Below are 24,480 nucleotides of genomic sequence, written 5' to 3'. Positions count from 1 at the left end.
TGAATTTAGCAATAAAAGTGAAGAATTTAGATTTTCCTCAAACTCGACATGCAAGTCGTGAATATGATCCGAAAAATGTTACACATATTTCAAATTCAGCATAATGTTGACTTTTTACATACATTCTCTAAGAGCATTTCTGCATATTTTTTTAAATAAAAATAAATTTTCCTTATACTGCAACAGTTTTTGATAGGTCTTATGCGTTGGCCTTATAGCGCATTTCGAAGATAAGGTAACTAAGCGAGTAAAACAACAAACAACTATATTTTCAGAATGTCACCCTAATGTATATAATATCACCTCTGGCTGCTAAGACGATTTCGTGCGCTGACAGGTTTTCTACGCTGACCTTATAGCGCGTTTCGAAGATAGGTAACTAAGCAAGCAAAACAATAAACAACTATATTTTAAAAATGTCACCCTAATGTATTTAATCTCACCTCTGGCTACTAAGGAGGTTTCATGCGCTGACATTGCAACGCATTTCGAAGTTGAGTAACTAAGCAGGTGTCAGAGCAACACAACCTTTATATAAATAAATTAAACTAAAATTATTAAGCAAACATTCACAAAATTTTTAAGTAAAAGTAACATATTGTCACGCAAATGGAAACTACAAATATGGTAAAATTTGAGTTGTTATTTTTTTAATTCATAGAAAGCTTTTTCAGGTAATAATATCTAAAATCGGATAGTGATTTTTTAAATTCAATTATATTATTTGGTAATTTAGTTTGATTTTTAAAAATCTTGAAAAATCTCATTGTTTTAAAATTACGAAATCTTTCCTTTTTCCGTCAATATCCGAATATTCAAAAATCAATATATTAAATATTACTACTGATCGCTCAGTATTGACGGACAAGTATGGTGATTGATATTATGTTTTGTGTTTAAATAAGAAATATTACAAAACACAGATGATTCTTTAATAAAATGTAATTACCTAAGTATGATTAAGAGTTTACAAGAAAAATTTTGACTAAGTAATTAATAAAAATAGACAAATAAATTCATAAAGCTCACATAAAAAGAACAAGCTTATTAGATGATGCATATAAACAAACATATATGCAAAAAAAGCAAGGAAATAAAAATAGGATGACTAAAGAAACTTTTAAAAGTCAAGTAAGTGAGAAACTTGTTTCCAACTCTTAAGTCTTTATTTAAAAGTGTTCTGTATACCTACTTTTTTTTCTTCTGCGCTAACGTTTTAATTTTTTTGTTTCTGTGTCCTTTTCCCGTTTTTTCTTTTTGTCACTACATTCTTAGTAAAACATAAACTAAAATCTAATGTTTTGTGGGAAGGGAACTTATTTATCACAACTGACGCTCATACTTTTGTGTAATATCCGTTAAAGCAACTTTCCTGTTCATGAAGTTATCAATAGATTTTTATTACTATGAAGAACTACGCTGAAAATCTGCCTAAAAAAAGAATTTCTAACTCTTTTATTTTTGAACGCAGTTATTTTCACCTTAAATTTAATAAGTACTTCCTAGTAATGTTCTCAGAACATAAATGTATAACCTCAAACTAAAAACCTGTATTTTAAGGCCATTGACTAAAAAATGAATTGGTGCTGAAAATGATGGCAGGTAAAAATTCTTTGTATTTCATACAAGGACTTGCTTTAAATTAATACCAAAACGTTGTTTACTGAGCTATTTAGCATCCAAAACGAATTTTCTGGATTATTTATAGTAGGATAACTGCTGACTTCGAAGACTTAAAATTGAGCATTATTTTTAAGTATATACGTTCACACCAGGCTGTTTTTGTGAAGTCTTAAATAGAAATTTGAAAATATTGTCTAGATTGTGTTAGCGTCCTCAAGAAAGGAGAGAAGAGTTGAGGTAATTTAAATGAATCTCTCAGTTTCCGTAATTAATTTCAATGGTTTTATTAGGCTTCGTGCGCTAGTTATATTAGCTTTACAATAAAATTAACAAGTGAACCAGAACTAGTTTATACGCGTAGGAACTCTTATTTTTCATCAATATTCAAATTGATTTTAGAGAGAAAATCAAGAAGATATTGCCGGTAAATATTGCACACGAGAAGAAGACCCAGAACACTTTTACGCTCAGCACATTAATGACGAAATAGGTACTTTTCATTCTTTAGAAAACGACGATTGTAAAGCTGATTTATAAAAAAAAAAAAGATTTACAAAGAAAAAAAATTACTTTGTTTTAGGATTCGGTGTATTTACAAGTAAAAGAATAGAGAAAGGTAGTTTTCTTTTGGAATATGCTGGAAATTTGCAAAACGCAGAAAAAGGAGAACTTAGCCTATCGAAACACTTTGAAGATAACCGCGGATGTTATGTTTATTTCTTCGATTGGAATGGCAAAAAGCTTAGGTGAAGCATTTAATTTAAACTCTTATACAAGTTGCTTTTTGTCACAACGTATTTTACTAATCGCCTAAAATCTTTTAGTATTGACGCCACAAACAGCAAAAGATTGGGGAGATATGTCAACGATGCTCCCATTAGCAAAGCAAATGCCAAAATGAAAAAAATAATAGTAGAGGGCACTCCACGCCTTTGCCTTTTTGCTTTGAGAAATATTCAAGCAGATGAAGAAATACGCTATGATTATGGAGTAAAAAATTTACATTGGCGACAGGTAGATTATCTAATTAAATTCAATTATGCAAAAAAAAAAACAAAAAAAAAAAACAAAACTCGCACATTCACCCTAACTCAAGTGTAAAAAAAATATTTAGGTCAGATTCTTTTTAAATTTAGAAAAAACCAATAAAACCCCTGAAAAGCATAGGCACAATGGTAAGTCTGTTAGAGCTTTGATTATAGGAAAGAAATTCTTTTCCAACAATTCAAATTTAATGAATCAGCTAATTTCATTTTTTCAACGTCTTAGGTTCAGAAAAAAGCAAGCCAAAGAAATCCCAATACGTCTAAGGAAATTGAACCTCGAAATTACCGATGTTTTGTGAGACTTGAACCTATCTTCGACTCATTAAGCGGTGGGTATAAGCAAACTTCTTTAAGAATCTTGAATAAACCTTTCCTCAGTGAATATTAACCAATCTTGTTAGCTTTAATAAACGAATGGTTCAAAATGAACTCTTAGATTGGTTTAAACTCGCTTCTCATCATGATCATAATATCAAGCCTAATGTAACAAATAAAATGCAAAAATAATTAATACAAATTGATGGATATATTAATACTGATATAATATTTTGGTATTATTTCCAGAGTTAAGAAGTTATAATTCTGAAAAAGTGCTTGAAGAGCCCAAAGAAAAGTATATAGGTAAGCAAGTATTTTAAAAACTAATTAATATTTCTTAATATTACCGAAACCAAGGCACCAAATTCCAAATATCTTTGATACTCAAAAATACGAGAGAACTAATGGCATCGCTTGTTCCTTCAGAATAATCTGTTGGATGGAATATCTTGATCGATATTGCCTCACACTCCTCCAGTTCTGCTTACTTCAATATTCACCACCAAACTTTGCTGTTTTTCTTTCAAGAAACAATGACATACAATTTTATTTATTGACACCACTTGTTATACAAATTTAAATGACCTTATTAACTTAATTTCTGCACTACCATAATAAAATTGTGCTCCAAACTAAAATATTTAACCTTAATTCTGCATTTGTAAATAAAATATCACGCTATTGAAAAGACTTACAAACCAGTCAAGCAGCTAGTGATTTTAAGGGATTCGCAGTTTTAAAGTCGGTAAATAAAAAAAATATTGTGTAAGAATTGTTGCGCAAAATTAAGGTTTAAGTCTTAATTTTTAGATATCAACTAATTTATGCTAAGGAGGAGGGATGAGATATATTTTTTTGTTGTTTGCGTCCCCTATCATTTTCATACTCTTTCATAGGCCTAAAATAGAACTTCAGATCATAACCAAAAGAATTTAAAACTGAAATTGCGGGGAAATGCTACTAATAACAATTGCTTAAAAAGCATTTTATTTTAATAAAATTAATGAGCTAAGAAAATTTTTTCTTAGATTCACCAGATTGCAACTTAGAAATTTCTGAAAACTTAGACAAGTTGATTGATATTTGCATTAAAGGTAAATATTTTATGCCTTTTTACAACTATAAGTTGTCCCTTTAATCTGCTTCTATAAATTATAATTAAAAACTATATCTAAAATTTTTTACAGATAACAATGAGATATTGTCTAAAGGTTCCATTAAGTTAACTGATGAAGATGAACCAACTGAAGAAAATTGTAAGAGTGAGTTGTATATATATGAGAAACTAAAATACACTTTATGAAAAGTCAACTGGGAAACATGCTTCAGCATCCAATCATAGCTGTTGCATACTAAATGACTTAAAAAATCTTTTATTTGGCATTTAGTTGAAAAATGAAAAAACTACTAAAGCCAAATACTTCCAAATAATACTAAAATAGTTTTAGATATGTATTACCACTGTAACTTTTATTCCTAAAAAACTTTAAAGTAGAAACTTAAATTTAACTTACCTCATTTATCATCACAAGTAAATCAGCTATAACTATAATAAAAGTATTTTGCATTAATAGATTGCAGCTTTCAAAGTTCTCCAGACTTATTAGACGAATTAGTGGAGAAAGTTATAAATGAACAGACAGGTTGTTAATATATGCATTTTACAAAGTTCAATTTGCTGAAAATAATCATGTGAAAACACACATAAACTTTAAAATATATTTATAGATAACAGTGTTCCATGCCAAGTCAATTTAGACAGTGAACTGACACTAGGAGAGCAAACAGGTAAGTCATACTAAATTGAATATTTCAAAGAAGATGCACTGTGAAAAATATAAATTGAACTTATATGAAATATCTAAGGCTTTTAAACTACTTTGTAAATAGCTGCTTGCATAATGTTTATTCAACACATGATGATAATTATGATTAATTCTTCTCTCTTAGATGATATTGACTTCAAAATTTGTGAACTGAACTCCTTTTGTTCAGAAGTGAGTATTTTTTCTCTCTAAGTGATTAAATTGCCCAATGAGAAAGAGTAGGATTTATTAGACATAAACCACTAACCTTTAGAGAAGTCTAAAGCTGTTTTAAAACTTTGCAATTTCCATTATAGATCTACTGCTTTTAAATTTTCACTTCGTATTGTGTAACTGTAAAATTAAAAATTAATAAATATACATTAACTTATATAAACACTCAAATATAAGGATGTGCTACATTTTAATTTTTTTATTGACTTAACAATTTCCTGTCCTCTTTTTTACATTAAAAATACAGTAACAGTGTTTTAGCAAACATTGAAAATATTTTTAGTACTTTAAGCTTCATTAAAAATTCTTTTATTACTTTAAACTCATTACAAATAAAAAAAATATATATGTATACAAAAAGCTTACCAAACAATGCTCAGACACTCAGTTGGCACAGTTAAAGTATTTTATAAGTACAGATAAGCGCTAATAGGACATTATAATAATTGCATGATACAATAAAATTATTACAAAAAATGCTCCAAAATCAAATGATTTATGCTTTAAAGCATTCAAATTTATTCTTTATTGTTTTCACACAAAAACCTACAATGATTTTAAAAGTAAGCAATTACAAAAACATAAATACCATGCCTAAAAATTAAATTTAATTAGTATTTTATTTCCAGGAACCACTATTAAATACATCAAGTGTAGAAGAATTGATAGAGACCAAAAGCGATCAGAATATAACTGAGAATGTAATCTGATTCATTTTCTATTTCATTATTATTATTTCTCAATAAATTTAAAACATTTTCTAAAAATAAATTAAATTTAACAATTTAGGTCAAACTATTAACAAAGAAAACAAGAAAACCATCAAGGCTATGTATATTCTGCAATAAATTTCAAACAAGGCTGTCAAGACATATTCAGCTCAAACACCAAGACAATGAAAGAGTCAAAGTTGCTCTTAAACTTCCTGAACCTGAAAAAATAAAAATGATTGATTTATTTAAGAAAGAAGGAATAAAAAATTACAACATCGAACAAGCTAAATTAGAAGAGCCTAATTTTCAAAGGTGAGAATATTTTTGCTATTTAACTGACTTAGATTTTTTAAGCAAACAATTTTATAAAACATTTTAACTCACTATACTATTACTTTTAAATAAACAAATTTAGAGAAAGAGTACCTATTAAAATTCACTCCCAAGAGGAAATCCCACAAAATCTTGAAATGTGTGGAAGCTGTAATGGATTTTTCTCGAAAAGATTTATAAGTCGCCACCTTAAACTTTGCAGTTCAAACTCTTCTAAACCAGCATTGCAAGTTCCATTATCTTTACTAAAGAATAGTTTTGCAGTGTCTCTTCCGGAGGATTTTGTTAGAGATGTTCTATCAAATCTAAGAAATGACAGCATTGGTCTTATTTGCAAACAAGACAGTAACATCTTAACAATAGGACTTCGATTACATGACAAAATGAAGAGAAAGTGTGACAAGACGTCTGAAGTCTTAAAATCAGTCAGGAATGACATGAGACGTCTAGCACACTTATACTCAATTTTTAATTCCATTGAAGGTGTGCTTAAAAAATATAACAACTCAATGGACATGTTTAATAGAGTAAACTTTGATTATTTAAGATTAGCAATTGATAAATACACTACAAACGAGGAATATTTGAAGTCTGGCCTCAAAATTGTTCTTTCATCTTTAATTAAAAAATCTGCAAAAATAATGAAAGGAACAGTTTTGACCCAGAACAACAATAACCTCACATTTGAGCAAAACAATAAAGAGGTTCTTGAAAAAGTCCAAGAAATAGACTTATTTATTTCTGTTTTTGATACCTGGAAAGGATTTGTATTTGGGGATGCAAGTTATGACATAAACAAAAAACGCCAACAAAAATTAAGGAAGCCAGCTTCCTTACCAGAAGAAGATGATATTAAAACACTTAAGAACTATATCTTAAAAAATGTAAACAAAGTAATGACTGATGGGTACATATTTTGGGATACCCATGTATTCGTTGAACTTCGAGATTTGTTGTGCACTAGGTTAACATTGCTTAATGCGAGGCGTGGTGGAGAACCTGCAAGGTAACTTTTTCATAAATTTTTGTACATTAATTTTTTCAATACTAAAATATTGAAGTAATTAACATCTTTTTAAAATGAAATGGATAATGTAAACAGAGTTTAACATGACCTCAGCAGTAAGGTCAGATCAAACAGTTAAAACAGTAATTTATGAACAGAACAACAAAAATATCAATAAAAACTGAATAAATAAAAATCATAAAAACAAGTTACAAAAGGAGATTGTTTGTACAGAAAAATTATTAAACTAAAAATATTTCTCCTAGGTTATTATTAAGTGATTGGAAAGATGCAGAAAAAGGCTCGTGGGTTGATCCTCAACGAGTTCAACAGCTTGACGAACTTGACAGAAAATTAACAAATACATTGCAAATAGCTTATATGACTGGAAAGGTATTGTTTTTTTTTATTAAAATAATCTTTTGAAAAGAAGTATTAAAAATTACCAATTAGTAAAAATGATAGTAATCATTTAATAGTTGAGTACCCAAAGTCAAAAATCTCTGAATTTCTGTAACATTGACATTTCAAGCACTATTTGCAGAAATATAAAGTGATTTAGATTGTTTTTAAAAAAATCTAGCATCAGGGTGTCATACTAAAGCATACAATTATATTTTTCAATGTCCTTTTTTACAAACTATACACCTCATTGGCATCAATTTAACAAGGTTGTTACAAATTTCAGATAGAACTCTTCTTTAAATGTAATGCAATTCTTGTATCAAACTACTTATGAAATGTATTCTGACCTCAACTAACTTTTTTCTCCTTCAAGCCTAAATACAGTGGATTGATTATAAATCTGGTGATTGAGCATCATTGATTTCAAATCTTGTGATTGAACATGTATAGATATTACACAAATCTGCTCAAACAAAATTAAAGAAGCTCCACATAGCAATACTAACCCTCTCAATGCTACCATACACCCTTGGTAATATAAAACAATTGCTATACTTTTCACATTTAAATCTTTTAACAAGCCCTTGCTTTTCTTGTCTATTACTTCAAATTACTTTCACTTCTGAAAATTTCTTGCTTCTGCTTACATTAATATTTTCTTATAAGCTTATCTCTTTTTCCAAGGTAAAATGCTTCTCACTATATTTAAGAAACAAGATTTTCACAGTTTTCAGTGAAGGTTTTGGTAAGATCATTATGACTTAACCTTGCATTTGCACTAATATGACAAAATATAAAACTGTTTAACTATGAAGAAAAAGTCTTCATAAACTAACCAAATTTCTTGATCCTTGATGGTAGTAAATATCACCTCAAATGTTTTAGGAGTATATCTGACATCATTTTCAGAAATCAACAATCGAATGGCTATTTCTCTGTTGTTGATCCTTCACACCTCTTATCTACCACTACTTTTTATTACTTTTCTATTTTAAGTTTGGGATCTTCTTACAATCTCAGCCAAAAAAAAATCTGAAATGATTATCATTATCTATTTTTGTGCAACCTTTGTAAGGAAATAATAAAACTAGCATTGTTTAATAAAAAGTTATAAAGCTCTTTAGGTGAAGTTTTACTTATGAGTAAACAAACAAGTAGGTTTTCAGGCTATTGTAGACCATGATTATAGAAAATTTATTTTTCTTCATCATTCTAAATTTTTAGAATTTCTAGTTCCCAAAATAGTCCTGTTCACTGTCAAATTCTGCATATACACATAAGTTACTTAATAAGATTCATTCAAGATAGATCACTTATACAACCTCTGAAAATATACTTTAGGGAAACAATCATTTGGTGCCAGTCATTATTCCAAAAGACTCTATTGAAGCAATTAGAAAATTAGCAGATTTTAAAATTCGAAAGGATGCAGGTATTTCTGAAGAAAATCAATATCTTTTTCCTAGTACACAGGGAAGCAAAAACCATGTCTCAGGGTGGCATGCTCTTCACAATATTTGCATAAAAATTAAAGACAAATTGCAGTTCTCAAATAAACTTACAGCAACATCAAACCGTCATCGAGTAAGTACGTTGTTTGCAATGCTGGATTTACCTCTTAGAGATAGAGAACTGTTTTACGAGCATATGGGCCACAGTCAAGCAATAAACCAAAATGTTTATCAAGCACCACCAGCTTTACTTGAAATAACAAAAGTTGGTCGACACTTGATAGATCTTGATAATGGTCAGTGTTTTTTCCTTTAATATTATTATTCTGAAAAAAAAAAAAAAAAAAAAAAAAAGTGAAACAAAATAGATGCTAAATACTTTAAAATATAGCTAAGTCTTCTGTTTGTTCAAAGAGATTTTATTTTTTTAATATAATTTATTTCAAAGGAATACAAAAAGCTCCTTCAAGTACTTGTCAGACAGTAACTTTAACCACTGTTAGTGATCACCATTCTCAAAATGGTAATTATTTGTAATTTAAATTATAATTTAAAAATTCAGCAGTACATTTTTTGAATTAAATTTTAAGAGCAAAGTAATTTTTATAATCCTTACAGATTGGACAGAGCACAGCAGTAGTGAAAATGAGGAAAATGATAATGATTGGCTTCCTGATAATAAATTTAGTAAGTTTATAAAGTATTTATGCAGTCTAAAATATCATTACCTAAATTTTTAAAGAACCTTTTTTGGATAATAGAAAATATCAAAATGATTTGCTTTGTTAGAAAATAAAATCAATAAAAGAAAAATGGGAGATAATGAATATGATCAAAATGAATCTGGTAAGTTCCAAATTCTTCTTGTATTTACAATGGATTTTATATAGTGATTATTCCTTTGATTCTCTCTTAGTTTTTCTCAAAATTAAAATTAAAAAATCAATGAGGGAAAATAATGAGAATAAAAAAAATCAAAGACTGAAAATCCTCTTTGTTCTTTAACATTGGTAGTGGCATTAAAAATAAGAATACTTAAAAAACCTCTAAAGTGTTTACTATGTATTGGTGTATCTAATAGCTCATTTATTTATTGTTCATAAACATTTTTTTAAAAATGGCTTTACTTTTATCTTCTAGTTTTAATTATAGTAAATTCTAAACAAGTTGATAAGCACAATTATAAATATCTATGTTGTATTATAAAGAAGTGGAATAAAAAATAATATGAATTTGAAAATAAGTACCATTTAAGTTTAAAATTTTTATTATGATAAATTCAAAATTATGTCAATGTTCAAATACAAGCCAAAATAATATCAAAAAGACAAAACAAAATAGAAAAAAAATTTTTTTTTTCAAACTATATCTCTTCTTTTTGGGTCCTTCTTTAACTTGTAATTTTATCCCAAGCACCTACAATAACTGCTTTTAGCTCTCATCTTTCTTTGGAAATTTCTGGACTTCAGTTTTTTTTGAAAATCAATCAGAAAGTTCAATTGGATTAACAAATGGTGCCAGGGCCAGCTACTTCACTGCATGAAAATGATTTTTATTAGTTTTACATTTTGAGAAACTGTCTCTTTACATGTCTTTACATCTTTTCAACAAATCTTCAATCTTTTTGCTTTTTAACAAAATCATATTGCTGAAAATATTGTTAAAGTAGGTTTAATTAATATAAAATTAAATACATAAAATTAAATTAGATAACCATTTATAGCTTCAACATTTTCCCTTTTTTAACAGCTTAAAGAAGTATCTTTGCTTTTAGAGAAATTTACACACTTAACATTTTGCCAAAAAAAAACACTTCATATATTCTTTAAAGGTTTTGATCAAACACAATGGTAATATCTTACAAAGTTTTTTTGTACATTGTTTCTCAAAATTACAAATCATATTTTGTTAATCAAAAAGTTGTAATTTTTCAAAGATGATAGTTGGAGGTTTTTTGATTAAAAAGTATAAAGTTCTTTTTAAAAAAACAAACAGCGAATTAGCAATTTAAGCATTTTAAACTATCAGAAGAAGTAGCTGGGATATCACTCAATTTCACAAGTAAAAATTTACTAAATAGAACAGTAAATTTTCAGGGGACAAGCGTTACATTTTAAAAGATTTCTGGATGAAATACTCAATGTTATTCTTCACAAAAATGTCTCTAAAACACAAAATATTCTTTGAAGGTTATATAAAAATTATCAGCTAAGGTAAATTCGTACTTTTAAAAATTAACTTGAAACTTTTGTCATTTGCTTAAAAACCTAACTACATCCTAGTTGAGTTTTTCATGAATATGGTTATTGAGGTCCCCTAAGAAATTGACCTTTTTATGCCCTACTGAAATAATGTTACTGGTATAAAAAGTATCACCATGTAAATATGGTTTGAATATTTCTTTCCAATACAGGTCAACTCAGAAAAACAAGATTGTTAGATGTGGTTGTAAATAATGAAGTAGCTGAGAATAAATCTGGTATGTTTTTTCAATATTGTTTTAAGAATACATATTTATATAAGTTCATATTGCTATTTCAACAAATTAAAATGAAGGTTGTAAAAATATATACCTAAGTTCATAGGATTATGTGCAATAACTTGTAGTTAGCATATCTGGTTATCTAAAAGAATTTTAAAATGTAAAATCAACCTTTCTATATTATCATTCATAGTGACCTGACTATTAAGTATTTAACATATAAATTTGTTTTAGGGAGATCATACTTTCAATGGAGTGCAGAACAAGTCAAGCTTGTTCACAGTACATTTGGACCATTTATCAATGGTACTAACTTGAGCACTTTTCCAGGTGAGTTGTAGGCAGTGCTTTGATAATTTAATTTTAATCAAAAAATACATATATATGCTACTTTTTTATGAATTAACTGTAAATCTAAATAGATATAAGTTATTATTATTTTAAAGCAAAAAACCAAATGAAGGAATTCAGCGAACGCTATAATGTTGATATTCAAAAACTTAGAACAAAAATTTATAATGAGCGACAGAGAGTAAACAAACTTCATGAGCAAAGAATGAAAGACATGAAAATGTTAGAGTGAAAAATTACTGATATTTTGTAATGGTAGGTTTTCTTTTTTACTTTTAGTACCTTAACACTAATTTTGAAAGAAAAATGAAACCAATCATTTTGATGTCAAATCTGTAACTTTTTGGAGATGATAGACTTGTGATTTCTTCGCAAAAATAACTAAATTTCAAAATAAATAAATAGTTATTAACCTCCCCCTCCCTCTTTCTCTGCAATAGTTTTCTATAGTTATACATTTATATTTTTTTAGTTGCTTTCACCTCACCTTTCAGTTCACCTTGCCTAGTTTAAAAGAGAGGAAGTTTTTAGAAAGAAAGAATAAAATACACTGCTGAAATATTTTTTGGTTTTAGAATGTCTATAAAAAAAAAAGATATATGAAAAGTAGATACTTATTTTCAAAGACCAGCCCAAAGACATTATATACATATGTATATGAATGACATAACCTCTTTTGCTGAATCATCTTTAGAATTTTAGATTAAACATTCTCAAAAATATTGGTTATGATTAAACGTTTTTAAGTATAACTATTAAAGAATTTTTCTTAATAATATTTTACTTTTTATGAAATTTATCAATTAGTTACTTTGAAAGTAAATAATCTAAAAACATTCATTGGATACAACAGTCATAATTGGAAAATAGCATAAATTTATCTTTATGCAGTTTAACAATTCTAAGGCATGCACTTTAATAAATATACATAGAACTAAAACTTACAGTAAGACCTCTGTAAAATGAATAACTCATGAGTAACAAAAAATGTTTAGCGGTGTACATAACACAGCTTGCACTGAATTGATATAATGTAAATTAAATGTAATAAACTAAACAAAAACTAAATATACTCTGCCCTGCCAACTAACTGTACTAGAATACGAAGAACTCAAAAATAGTAACCTTAATCGCACAACCTTTTTAAATAGCATTGTAGCTCATTTGCCTCCATTTGCTTCCATGCGATTATGCACTCCATTTGCAAGCATGCGTTTCTGGTTGTCGTTTTGCCGGAACGCGATTTAAATTGATAATTAATAATACAAGTAAAAACTGAAATTAAGTATTGAAATACATAGGAAAAAAATTTAAAATCGTTAGACTGGTAAAAATGCAGGAAATGCTAAATGAAATCATCGGAGGACATGAAAATGTAAAAACGAAACATTCCATCAAAAAATTTATAAGATCATTACATAAGTCATGTAGTTTTGTCCTCTACTGCTTTGGTGGTAAATATTAATGGAATTTTATTTATTAGCATTTTACATTTATACCAATATTTACAAGACTAGTATATCATGCCCTGTCGAAAATCAACTTATTCGGTAAATCTTTATGTTCGAAGATGATACACATTCACCTCCTCTTGTTCAATTTGCGTATGTACTTGTACAAGGGTGCGCTCCTGTTTAAATAACCTTACTCAGCTCAAGACAATAAAAGAAAAATTTTTCTTCTTCGCATGGAGCATATCACTTTTATCTTTAACCTAAATTTAAAAAAAAAAAGGAAAATAAAACCGCTCCTTTGAAGTACTCAAAATATCTTAACTCCCCCTCCCCTATCATCCCGAAAGACGCACTATGATACTCAATTACTCATACCAAATGTTTTAACAAAAATAAAGCTATTGAAAGCATAAGTAAATTTATTAGTCTTAATTATGGAATGCATACTTTAATGTTATCTGTCTTTTTATTTGATATTTAAGCCTTTACAGCCCTTTGAAACATCATATCGGTTGATAACCTACTAACTAAAAAACAAAAGATGATAAAAATAAATAAAATTTATGAACTAAACAACATAAAAACTGGGCTGTATTTTGCTTTGGAGCATAAAATCAGAACTACTTATCAAGAGTTTATAAGGTTGAGTGCAATAAAAAAAAAGAACGAAAACCTAACAAGCAATGGCTTCATAAGTTTAATATAATGTGTTAACATCTTATTACCGAAAAATTAATTAGAAATACTTACAACTAAAACTTTAGTCAAAAACTAAATAATTTAACAATAAGAAAAATAATTCAAAACAAAAATAAACTTACCAAGTTAACAACTAAACACTAAAGATTGCGCAAAGTTTAGAACAAAGAAAAAGCTCTCACGGTTGCATAACTAAAAAAAACAAAGTCGAAAACATTCACGTTGCTCAACTTTTTCACTTCTACTAGGTATGTGTGCAAAATTTTTAAACTATTCTGCTATTCAATTATTTTACATGATTGTAAAGAGCTTTAAATCAGTATAACGATGGTGAAAATTTCATAAAAAACTAATGATTCTACTAAAAGTTATGCCCATGACAAAAATTCATTATAAGGAATGCTTAAGAAAGCTGCAACCAACTTAAAAAATTAGCGTTCGGCTTACGGTGGTTATATAATAGAACTTCATTGTTTAGTTTTTAGCGCATTACTTTGCCTTGGTCATATTTTTATTCAACTAATAACAGAATAAGGTTTTTTTTGTGTGTTTTTGTGTGTAAATCATGTTTTGAATACTTTTAAAAAATCACCAATATTTTAAGTAAAGTTTCATTTTTCTAAAAAAACAATTTTTTAATGAATAAAAAAGTCAAATATACAAAAGGTTCATAATCTTGAATCCCCCCCAACCTCTCCAACAGAAGAATATTTGGTACCTTTACTGCGTGCAAAAATAGAGTATGAGCGTGTCATTATTTTTTAATAAAATTTGGCAGGTACATAGAAAATAGATATATAAAATTGATTCAAAAGTTTGCAAAAAAACGCACATACCTACTTCTACTTTACTAAAAATTCCAAAACTACGCTGCACAATCAGACCACACTAAAAATCGATAAAATCTCTGCAAGCGAAAGACATGAAAACGCGGCGACCGACATAATAACAGCTTAATTTATATTGCGATTACATTGAACATGATTAGGATAAAACTTCTTATTGTTTTCATAAAATCCTATACAAACATTGATAGTATGAACACTTTGACTCGAGATATTTTTACATTTAGGAGGTTTTTTTCACTGTATGCACTTACAGATCAGATTGTTCTCAATTTCCGTAAATCACAATGCACATCACTAATTGTTGAAGAAATTAAAGCATAACTCACGTCCAACAAAACATAACAAGAAACAAAAATTCGCTTATTTGAGCCAGAGAAGGGGTCAAAATGCAGGCGTCCCTGTTGCTAAGACCGTTACCATGGAAAAAAATTAAAGGACCTAGGCCAAGTTATTATACGCAAGCGCAGTAGTAACTTTAAAAAATTCAAATTTTAATAATGGCTACGGTCCGTAGCAACTGATTTTTTATTTAGTTGACTGATTATTTATATATGTTTCCATATAAATCAACATTTTAAACTCTTTCTAAAACTGAAATCATAATAAGCATATCTCAGTTGCATAAGAAAATGATTTGGCGGCATAACCCTGTCCTCTTGCCGTTATTATATTATTACAGCTACCCCCTACCCTCATTTTTAGCACAAATATGCATTTTTCAAACTCCTTTCCCGTCCCTTTTAATGTAAGTTGTAAACTCGTGAGGTTAGAATTATTTTGTTCTATCTCCAAGTTTAAACGTTGGGAGAAAGTTTTTGATTTTTTCTAAAAGTAAAAATTGTTTAGAGCTTTAGCTTTTATTTTTAAAGAAATAATAACTTATTCTTTAAATAAATTTATATTTAAAGAAACTATTTAGAAAAAAATTTATAAAATAATGCGTATTTCAAAAGTTATTATTACTAACTAAAATTAATAATTCATTTTCTCCCAACTTTCAAAATTGGAGATAGAACAAAATAATTCTTACCTCGCGAACTATCTGAATTCAACCAACCCCACTCCCTCCTTGCTCATTTTGTTCGCTCCATCGGTGCTCCTTCCTCCCCTGTCCATCCTTTGGGCACGTTTTGGTTCAGAATTATTGACGCTTTGGTTACATGAAACGGAGGATCGAAAAATTCAATGACAATCTTCAACGCAGAACATTTAAAAGATGTGTAAAACAGTGTGTGGTTATTTTGTAAGTTATTTCTTATTTCCTTCTGTATTTTTCTTTGTTAAAGTACTATTCTCCAGTTTCAGTTAATAAAAATTTAACTTTAACTGAATAATTGAGTTCAGATGCAGCTATGGGGCTATGAGATCCCACTTGCATTTAAATTGGCTAAACTCTGTGAGTTTGAAAGCAATGCTTTAATGAATATTTGGGAAAGTAACCCTTTTTTTTTCGCTAATATATTATTATTGCAATTTTATGTTTACTGATGAAATAAACTGAAAGATCTTCATGCAATCATTTTTATCATCAAGAAATATGTTGTTAGAATGTGATTTATTTGTTGATTTAACAATACACTTTCATTATTGAATTAATGGTATTCAATAATATAAATGATTGCATAAAGTTCTTTAATTTTTTAAATCAAAATAGTTTACCACAGAACTAAATAAACTGTTTTTTCAAGATATTTACCGTAAAATGAGGTGACTTTGGCCTGGTAGGTGACTTTGGCTAATTTATAAAAAAAATGTTTAACTTTTAAAAACTACTTTGTACTTTTGCGGCTTCCTCCAAATTTAAGTTTATCTCAAAAGTAAAGTTATTCTGTTTATTTATTACTTATATTAATTGCAGTTTGCGGATTTATTAATATATTTTTTTGTTTGTTTATTAGAGTCTATAAAAACTGTTAAATTTATATGCTGCAAAATTGTGAGTTGGTTGAAAATGCTGTTAATATTTGAGTGGGTTGTGATGTTATAACTAATAGTATTTATAACACTTCTAATTAAAGTTTATGGGGTGGCTTTGGTCACAATTTGGGGTGACTTTAACCTTAGTGAAAAAATGTAATTATTTGATTTTCAACACAAAATTTTTGATTTTTTTTTTCAGAAAATGTTGTCTACAGATAAAATTTTATTAATTTAATTTTAAATTTTGGTTTTTAGGACAAAATACTAATTAATAATCATATTTATATCAAAGAAAACATGCCAAGAACATATAAACGTGTTGCTGGGAGTCGTGATTATATTCCATACACCCAGGAAACATTAACCAAATGTTTAAAAGAAGTAAGAAGTGGTAATTTAACACAAACAGATGCTTGCTTAACCTTTAAAATTCCTCTATCAACAATAAAAAATAAATTGAAAGGTTTACATAATAAAAAACCAGGGGGGTTGCACAATATTTAGTGAAATTGAAGAAGAAATTTTTGCAAGCTATGTTATAGCTATGTCTTCTTTTGGATTCCCAGTTGACTGTAATGATTTACGAAGTATTGTGAAGTCTTATGCAGACTGTAAAGGAATGTTTATTAGGCAATTTGCAGGAAATATTCCTGGTATTGAATGGGTAAAATCATTCCTTAAGAGAAATGAACAATTAAGTGTTAGATTTGCAAGTAACATTAAAAGAAAGAGGGCAGAAGTAGGTACTGTTACTATTAATAACTTTTTTGATAATATCACTCCTGAACTGGCAGGGGTTCCTCCATCAAACATTTGGAATTACGATGAAACTAATTTAACAGATGACCCTGGTAATAAACTAGTAATAACAAAGCGAAAATCAAAATATCCTGAGAGGATAATAAATTCAACAAAGTCTGCTACATCTTTGATGTATTGTGGTAATACAAAAGGGCATATCCTTTCTCCATATATTGTATATAAAGCTGATTCGATGTGGACAACTTGGACAGAAAATGGACCAAAAGGAGCACGTTATAACCGCTCAAAGAGTGGATGGTTTCACTCCAGTTGTTTTACAGATTGGTTTGAATCTTTATTGTTACCTAAACTAAAAAAAGCTCCTGGAAAACATGTTCTAATTGGAGACAATTTGTCATCACATATAAATACATATGTACTGTCTTTGTGTGAAGAAAACAACATTAAGTTTATTGCACTTCCTCCAAACTCCACGCATTTAATGCAGCCATTGGATGTTGCATATTTTCGACCAATGAAAGCTCAGTGGAGAAAAATATAAACAACTTGCAAGGAAAGTGGCAAAGGACGTAAAGCTCCTTCCCTTCCAAAAGACCAGTTTCCAGAATTGCTTAAATGTCTCATGAAAAAAATTGAAGAACCTGGTTGTGAAAGTATGAAGGCAGGCTTCAGAAAAACTGGATTATACCCACTTGATCGAAAACAGGTACTAGATAGACTTCCTAAACGAACATTTACAAATGAAGATGTCGATGTAGAAATAGGTTCTCTTGTCAGTGATTCTTTCATACAACATTTAGTTGAAGCTAGAGGTGATGATCATATACCCCTTAATAAAAAGCGACATAAAGTCTCTGTTGTCCCAGGAAAAAGTGTATCATCAATTGATGTAGTTAATATGCAAGCAGCTATAAATACAAGTAAGAAAAAGAAAAAAAATGACTTTTGCAAAAAAAACAAAGGTATCCACTCTTGAACAGCAAATAATTACAGATAACTTATTAAATAACTCTAGCATTTATAGTTTGATGATTGATGCATAGTTTTTTGAGTTTTAAATATTATCAAGATTTCTGTGTGATTTATATCTTAATTAAATGTGTAAATTAGCTTCAAGCTTTTGTTTTTAATATTTTTTTGCCTTAAAAACATATCACCTTGTATCCATGTATCTGTGAATATGTAAATTATGAAACGAATAATCCATAATTATAATTTGCTTTTAGGTGGCCAAAGTCACCACCACTATAGGGGTGACTTTGACTCACCGTAAAAATTGAAAAAATTGGGTAAAAGGTATAAAACTTTTGTTTTTTATTTTAATTATTTATTTCTTTGACATTGTGCACACCTAATGCAATTTATATCAATATATTAATCATTTATAATTAAATTTTGAAAAAAAAAAGATTTTAAATTTGGCCAAAGTCACCTCATTTTACGTTACCAATTTTTCAACAATTTTTAACAAATTCCTAGATATTTAACAATTCTAATATAAATTTTAACCATCATATTCTGCAAGAAAACATCTCTTCAGTTGTATATAAACAATCTCAGTTTTGCACCTGTAGCATCTCAACAAAGTCACATTAAAGTTACTTATATGCAACGTTAAACATAATTAAATTCATAATGGAATCAAGTTTAAGTGTTAAACTTAATTCAATATTAATTCTCCCCCAAAAATACCAAAAGTTTTTTTAAAGTTATTTTATGCTAAAAACATTTTTCAGCTAGAAGACATTGTTGTTTGAAACTGTGGAAGTAGCATTTGGTACTATAAAAAAATCCACTAGTTAAAAAAATTCCAGAACAAACAAAAACTTAAGAAAGCATAAATAAACAAAGGGTTTTTACACTCAGAAACAAATGGCGTAAAGTTCATGTGATGATTTTTTAAATCCTAGTGAAAATTTTTCATTTTCAGTAATTTATGTACCATTTCTATAATAATAATACAGTTTTAAAAGCGTACAATTATACAATTTATAAAAATATACTATTTACAAAAATATAAAACAAATTTCAAAATCTTCAAAAATTTATTCAAAAAAAAGGCAAAAGAAAAACAGGTGTTTTTTTTTAAAAAACAATTATCTTGAAAATGTTAATTAAATTTGTAAAATACCAAAATAGTTACCCAATAAGATATCAGAAGTTTTAATTCATATAATCTCTACTCATAAAGTATATTTCTTTTGACTGATAAACAATATATATTTATAAACTTGACGGCTCATCAGTTCAATCTTGTTCAATATTTCTGCCTTATGTTGTAATTTTAGTATTTTGTTTAGTATTTTGTTTAGTATTTTGTTTTTTAGATTTAATAAGCACATCTGTTCCATATATCGTGTTAGGAAGAAAATATCTTGATCATCATTATAAAAAGATAACCAAATATGCAGCTAAATATGAAAGTAAAGCAAGTGCTTGTTAAGTATTTAATTCTATTTTCTGAATGAAAACTGAGGCACAGTGAACAGGTTTTTTATTATTCTACTTCCTCTTAACTTCACCATTAAACCTTTAAAAATACAAAAAAAAAAACTGTTGCTGTCCAAAAGCATATCATAAGTTAAATTGCAATGAAAGAGATGCATTTTGAGAGTTATAATTAAATTTTAAAAAAATCTTTAAGATCTAAAGAAAACCAAAGTTTTAGTCAAATTAAAAAAAATTTTGAAAAATTAATTTTACTCTACTTTATCATATTTCAAATTTTTTTTTACTGATTTTACAGTTTTTTTTAGTCTCATATATGTGTTGGGAAGACAACATCTTTTAGTGATCATTGGAAAAAACTTCAGAAACTAAAAGTAAGCTTAGAAAAATTGAAAAAATCTTAAAACATATGTTTGTTAAATAATTTCCAATATTTTGCAATAGATATTATTAGGTTTATTTATATTTTACATACTTTTAAATTCAAGATAAAATGTAGGATATGAAAAGAAAAGTAACTGTTTAGTATTTTTTGTTTTTTTTAGCAGATAAAAGCACAAAACAAAATACAAGAGAAAAACATTGGGTTAGGCAAGGTGACAAGATTGGTAACTGGCGGATGTAACACGAATAATAGCGTTGAAAGTCAAAATGAGAAAACCTTTTTCTTTAGTTGTTAATCAAAAGCAGCATGTCATGGACAGAAACACTTTTTTTGTACCTTTTACTCAGAGCAGAATCTTTTGTAACATTTAAGATAACATAAATAAATTCATCTATTGGACTATATTTTTTACTGACCATCCGAGAAACTTTATCCATTATTAAGAAAAATAACCAGTGCTCAGCGTCAATTATATGAAATTATCTTAAGATATACATGTTATTAACTTTTTTTTCTTCTAATGTAGTTAACGTCTAGGTTTTGATATTTCATGATCAAGAAATTGTCAAACTATCAATTTTTAAGTGAAAATAAAAAAAAAAAAAAAAAAGTGAATATCTGTGATGTGAGCTGTTCAGGGAACTAACAAATTAAGAAACACTTTCTGACTTTACAACGAGTTTCTAAAAAACCCCCATCATGAGTATATTCTTTTCGAAGCGAAAACTCAGTTAACGAAACTTCTTAAGCTATGACAACTGAAATAAAAATTTATAATGCTTAATGTAACTACCACTTTTAGCTCACACCACGCCGTTATGAATTTATTTCACTTTTAATTGTAACGAAAAACGTTTTGTATTCAGATGCGTTAAAATTACAAACTATCTGAAGGAAATATAACATTTTTGTTTTTTTTTTAAATTAAACTCAGCGATTTAACTAACTCACAGTGGCGTAATTAAAATAAGCGGGGACTACGGCAATCTTCAGACGCCATTTGAAAAATTTGCAAATTTTACGTACGTTTATTAGGCTCCTTTTCACTTAAATTTGTTTATTTAAAATTCTGGTAAAAAATACATTCAAGGTTCCTAATTCAGTTTAACTTCTGGATAAAAAATTTTAACAACGAGTTACATCAAATATCGGGAAATGAAATGAGAGCAAAGATCTATATTAACTAGATATCTAACTCCGCATAAAATTCATAGAAAAATGTAAACGAAATTTATTTATATCAGCAAATCAAAAGTAACGTATAAGTTACTTTTAAATAACTATAACTACAAAGCATTAAATACTGCAAAATTTCAAAAAATAATTACATTTTCACCAATTCTTAAACATATTTTCTAATCAAACCGACAAAAATATCTGTTGGTTGTTTTTTATCATTTCGCGATTTTCTGCTGGCAAAACAACATTGCTGGTTGTTTTGCCCGCAGAAAATCGCTGCCGTTATGAAGCAAATTTTTTTTTTTGCTCTGCCGTTATGAAGCAAAAAAAAATTTGCTTCATAACGGCAGCGCGAGTTAGTCATCTAGTAAATATATAACATTGAGTGAGAGTAACTGCCTTTTTAGTTTTTTTCACATGAGCAAGTGCAGAAAGCTCTTTTACTAAAAACGATCAGTAAAAACGATCATAAAATAAAAATGTTTAAAAGTGAGGAGGATGGAGAAATTCTAATGAATGTGCTCCTCTAAGTATAAAGCTATATTTTTTGGTCAGAATGAAACATGTGATGAAAATCTGGAAAAAATAATTGAAGATTTCAAAACATTTTCGGGTGGATAACGGGAACATCAGGAAAGGTGGAGGGGGTAATTGTTCAAAAGATGGGGGGAAAAAAATGGGTGGGAGTTGAAAACTCTTAAGTTACTCCGCTGAAAGCAACCCAGCAAAAGACTATCCCCGTTTAATAAAAAGGTAGAAAAGTTTAACAGTATTCTCTCACACATTTAAGTTATTTTTATTTAAAAAAATTAGTTTTGTTTGTTTAATAAATTTGATCACACATACTTGTAAAGCTGTGTATGCTTCAAATTGTCATTTAAACAAAGCCAAATATTTTTTAAAAACAAATGTCGTAAAATTTAAATAATAGTTATTAGCAAAACTAAAAAAAATAGTTCTAAATTGAAGAAACTTTTATTTAAGAAGTGATTCAGTGAAAATTAAATAGCGATTCGAATGAAAAAGGTTCGAAAACCTAAAAGGCTATTAGGGCGACATAGACAAGTCGCTTTAATGTTCAATTAGTGTTTGTATTACTTTAAGGCGACAGCATATTTTATATCTTTTAAATTTCAGCCGTTGTTGATGAAAACAAGATAAAAACAACCTTTTTTATGCCTTTGAGTTATATTCTATAGATATAATCATCAATGATAAAAATAAAACGAAAAAAAAAATGTCGCCTTAAACTTACAAAATTACACTGTCGCCCTATCATCACATCCAGTGTTATATATATATATATATATATATATATATATATATATATATATATATATATATATATATATATAAGCATACAAAACTTTACTAATCGAAAACAGCTTTTTTTTATCATTAAAATTTTATCATTATTAAAACTTAATTTTCTCCCTACAAAGTTTTTTATTTTAGTTTTTATGACATGCAAAGATAATAAATAATACTATTTTAATTTATACAAGTTGTAAAAAATCCATTTAAAAAATGCTTTTTTAACGATTTTAAACTGTTTTTATGGTGCTAGGACTTTTTACCTTAGACATCCTTCACGAAGCCAATTCTTTTTTTAAAGAGAGTTTGTATTATTTTATAAGAAACCAAAAAAGTTAGCTGCCCCAACTTGCCCCATTTGGAAATAATGTAGTTTTAAAAAGTTCATTTTATAGAAAAAATTAGCAACTTTCATGTTTTGAGAGTTTTTCCTGACACGTCTGAACAAAACTTTTTAATTTTATTTTGTTCTAGTATATAGCTTATGTTGTTATCTATGTTGTAGTATGCATATACATACATACATATATATATATATATATATATATATATATATATATATATATATATATATATATATATATATATATATATATATATATATATATATATATATATATATATATATATATATATATATATATATATATGTATGTATGTATATACATACTACAACATAGATAACAACATAAGCTATATACTAGAATAAAATAAAATTAAAAAGTTTTGTTCAGACGTGTCAGGAAAAACTCTCAAAACATGAAAGTTGCTAATTTTTTCTATAAAATGAACTTTTTAAAACTACATTATTTCCAAATGGGGCAAGTTGGGGCAGCTAACTTTTTTGGTTTCTTATAAAATAATACAAACTCTCTTTAAAAAAAGAATTGGCTTCGTGAAGGATGTCTAAGGTAAAAAGTCCTAGCACCATAAAAACAGTTTAAAATCGTTAAAAAAGCATTTTTTAAATGGATTTTTTACAACTTGTATAAATTAAAATAGTATTATTTATTATCTTTGCATGTCATAAAAACTAAAATAAAAAACTTTGTAGGGAGAAAATTAAGTTTTAATAATGATAAAATTTTAATGATAAAAAAAAGCTGTTTTTGATCAATTTCAAACGTATATTAACTTTTAAATCTATTATTTCAGTATTTATTTTTTTATACCATTAGAATCATAAGAAACAGTAGAAAATAATTTGCTAATAACATTATGGAAATTACGCGACTCAAAAAACTATATTTTGGCCAAATTTTTAGTGTTTCTGAATCACTGTGCACTGAAGAGATATCTTTATAAGTAGTTTATCTTGTAAAGATAAGTTATTTATAAAGATTGAGCCATGCGTAAGAATATCATTCATAGCTGTTTTTTTAATTCAACCAAAATATCTGACCATTAAACCTAATTTGCTGTATCACATTAACTTAACTCTTAGCTTACTGTATGTACCAGCACTTCATTAATGTTTCCTTTTTTTCATTATAGTAACCAGTTGATACTTTTTAAAACAAAATGTTAAGTAATGTGTTATGGTACTCAGTTCAAGATACAAAAATTTTAAATAAATCTGCTACCCCAAAAAAAGTTTAGCCACCCCATCTGCCCCCACTTAACTACGCGACCACTTTTTATTAAATTTTTTGTTGATTTTTTGCTTTAATTATTGTAAAAAATGATATAAAATGCCCATTCGTT

The 24,480-nt window shown here is 27.8% G+C and overlaps 1 protein-coding gene, 1 long non-coding RNA gene and 2 pseudogenes across 4 annotated transcripts; 3 read left to right on the top strand and 1 right to left on the bottom strand.

The window, feature by feature from the left end:
• Positions 1-6: 6 nt before the first annotated feature.
• Positions 7-14,479, bottom strand: LOC149880419 (uncharacterized). The gene is made up of 13 exons (XR_016446489.1): positions 14,216-14,479; positions 14,043-14,112; positions 13,669-13,748; positions 12,907-13,481; positions 11,508-11,558; positions 9,046-9,260; positions 6,166-6,377; positions 5,393-5,957; positions 5,061-5,146; positions 4,502-4,533; positions 3,335-3,507; positions 1,193-3,147; positions 7-528 (listed from the first exon to the last, which is right to left on the bottom strand). It is a non-coding gene; the product is annotated as an uncharacterized LOC149880419 (long non-coding RNA).
• On the top strand, positions 342-12,321 carry LOC149880420 (uncharacterized). Of its 2 annotated transcripts, XM_090071003.1 has the most exons (25): positions 342-627; positions 1,822-1,860; positions 2,023-2,113; positions 2,204-2,369; positions 2,448-2,637; positions 2,760-2,798; positions 2,893-2,998; positions 3,234-3,290; positions 4,016-4,081; positions 4,175-4,249; positions 4,562-4,630; positions 4,716-4,775; positions 4,938-4,984; positions 5,656-5,727; positions 5,816-6,051; positions 6,155-7,078; positions 7,345-7,471; positions 8,825-9,230; positions 9,383-9,457; positions 9,553-9,621; positions 9,724-9,780; positions 11,348-11,413; positions 11,651-11,746; positions 11,863-12,022; positions 12,240-12,321. In XM_090071003.1, the coding sequence occupies exons 1-24, from the start codon at positions 610-612 to the stop codon at positions 11,997-11,999; spliced, it is 3,288 nt and encodes a 1,095-aa protein (XP_089927129.1). In that variant the 5' UTR covers positions 342-609; the 3' UTR covers positions 12,000-12,022; positions 12,240-12,321. The 2 variants fall into 2 exon arrangements, with proteins under 2 accessions (XP_089927129.1, XP_089927128.1); XM_090071002.1 differs by having other exon boundaries at positions 617-1,131; positions 11,863-12,321.
• A 1,538-nt stretch (positions 14,480-16,017) lies between the features above and the next one.
• LOC149880418 (uncharacterized) lies at positions 16,018-20,683 on the top strand (annotated as a pseudogene). The gene is made up of 4 exons (XR_016446483.1): positions 16,018-18,412; positions 18,677-18,746; positions 19,778-20,272; positions 20,444-20,683. The product of XR_016446483.1 is annotated as an uncharacterized LOC149880418 (transcript).
• Positions 19,856-24,480, top strand: part of LOC149880416 (uncharacterized) — a 26,500-nt pseudogene continuing 21,875 nt past the window's right edge.

The sequence above is a fragment of the Hydra viridissima genome, unplaced genomic scaffold (assembly GCF_058129835.1).
Source record: "Hydra viridissima isolate aposymbiotic clone 2 unplaced genomic scaffold, HvirCarnegie_v1 scaffold_13, whole genome shotgun sequence".
Classification (NCBI taxonomy): Eukaryota; Metazoa; Cnidaria; class Hydrozoa; order Anthoathecata; family Hydridae; genus Hydra; species Hydra viridissima.
The sequence above is the reverse complement of the archived record's forward strand: the minus strand, read 5'-3'. Positions and strand labels throughout refer to the sequence as shown.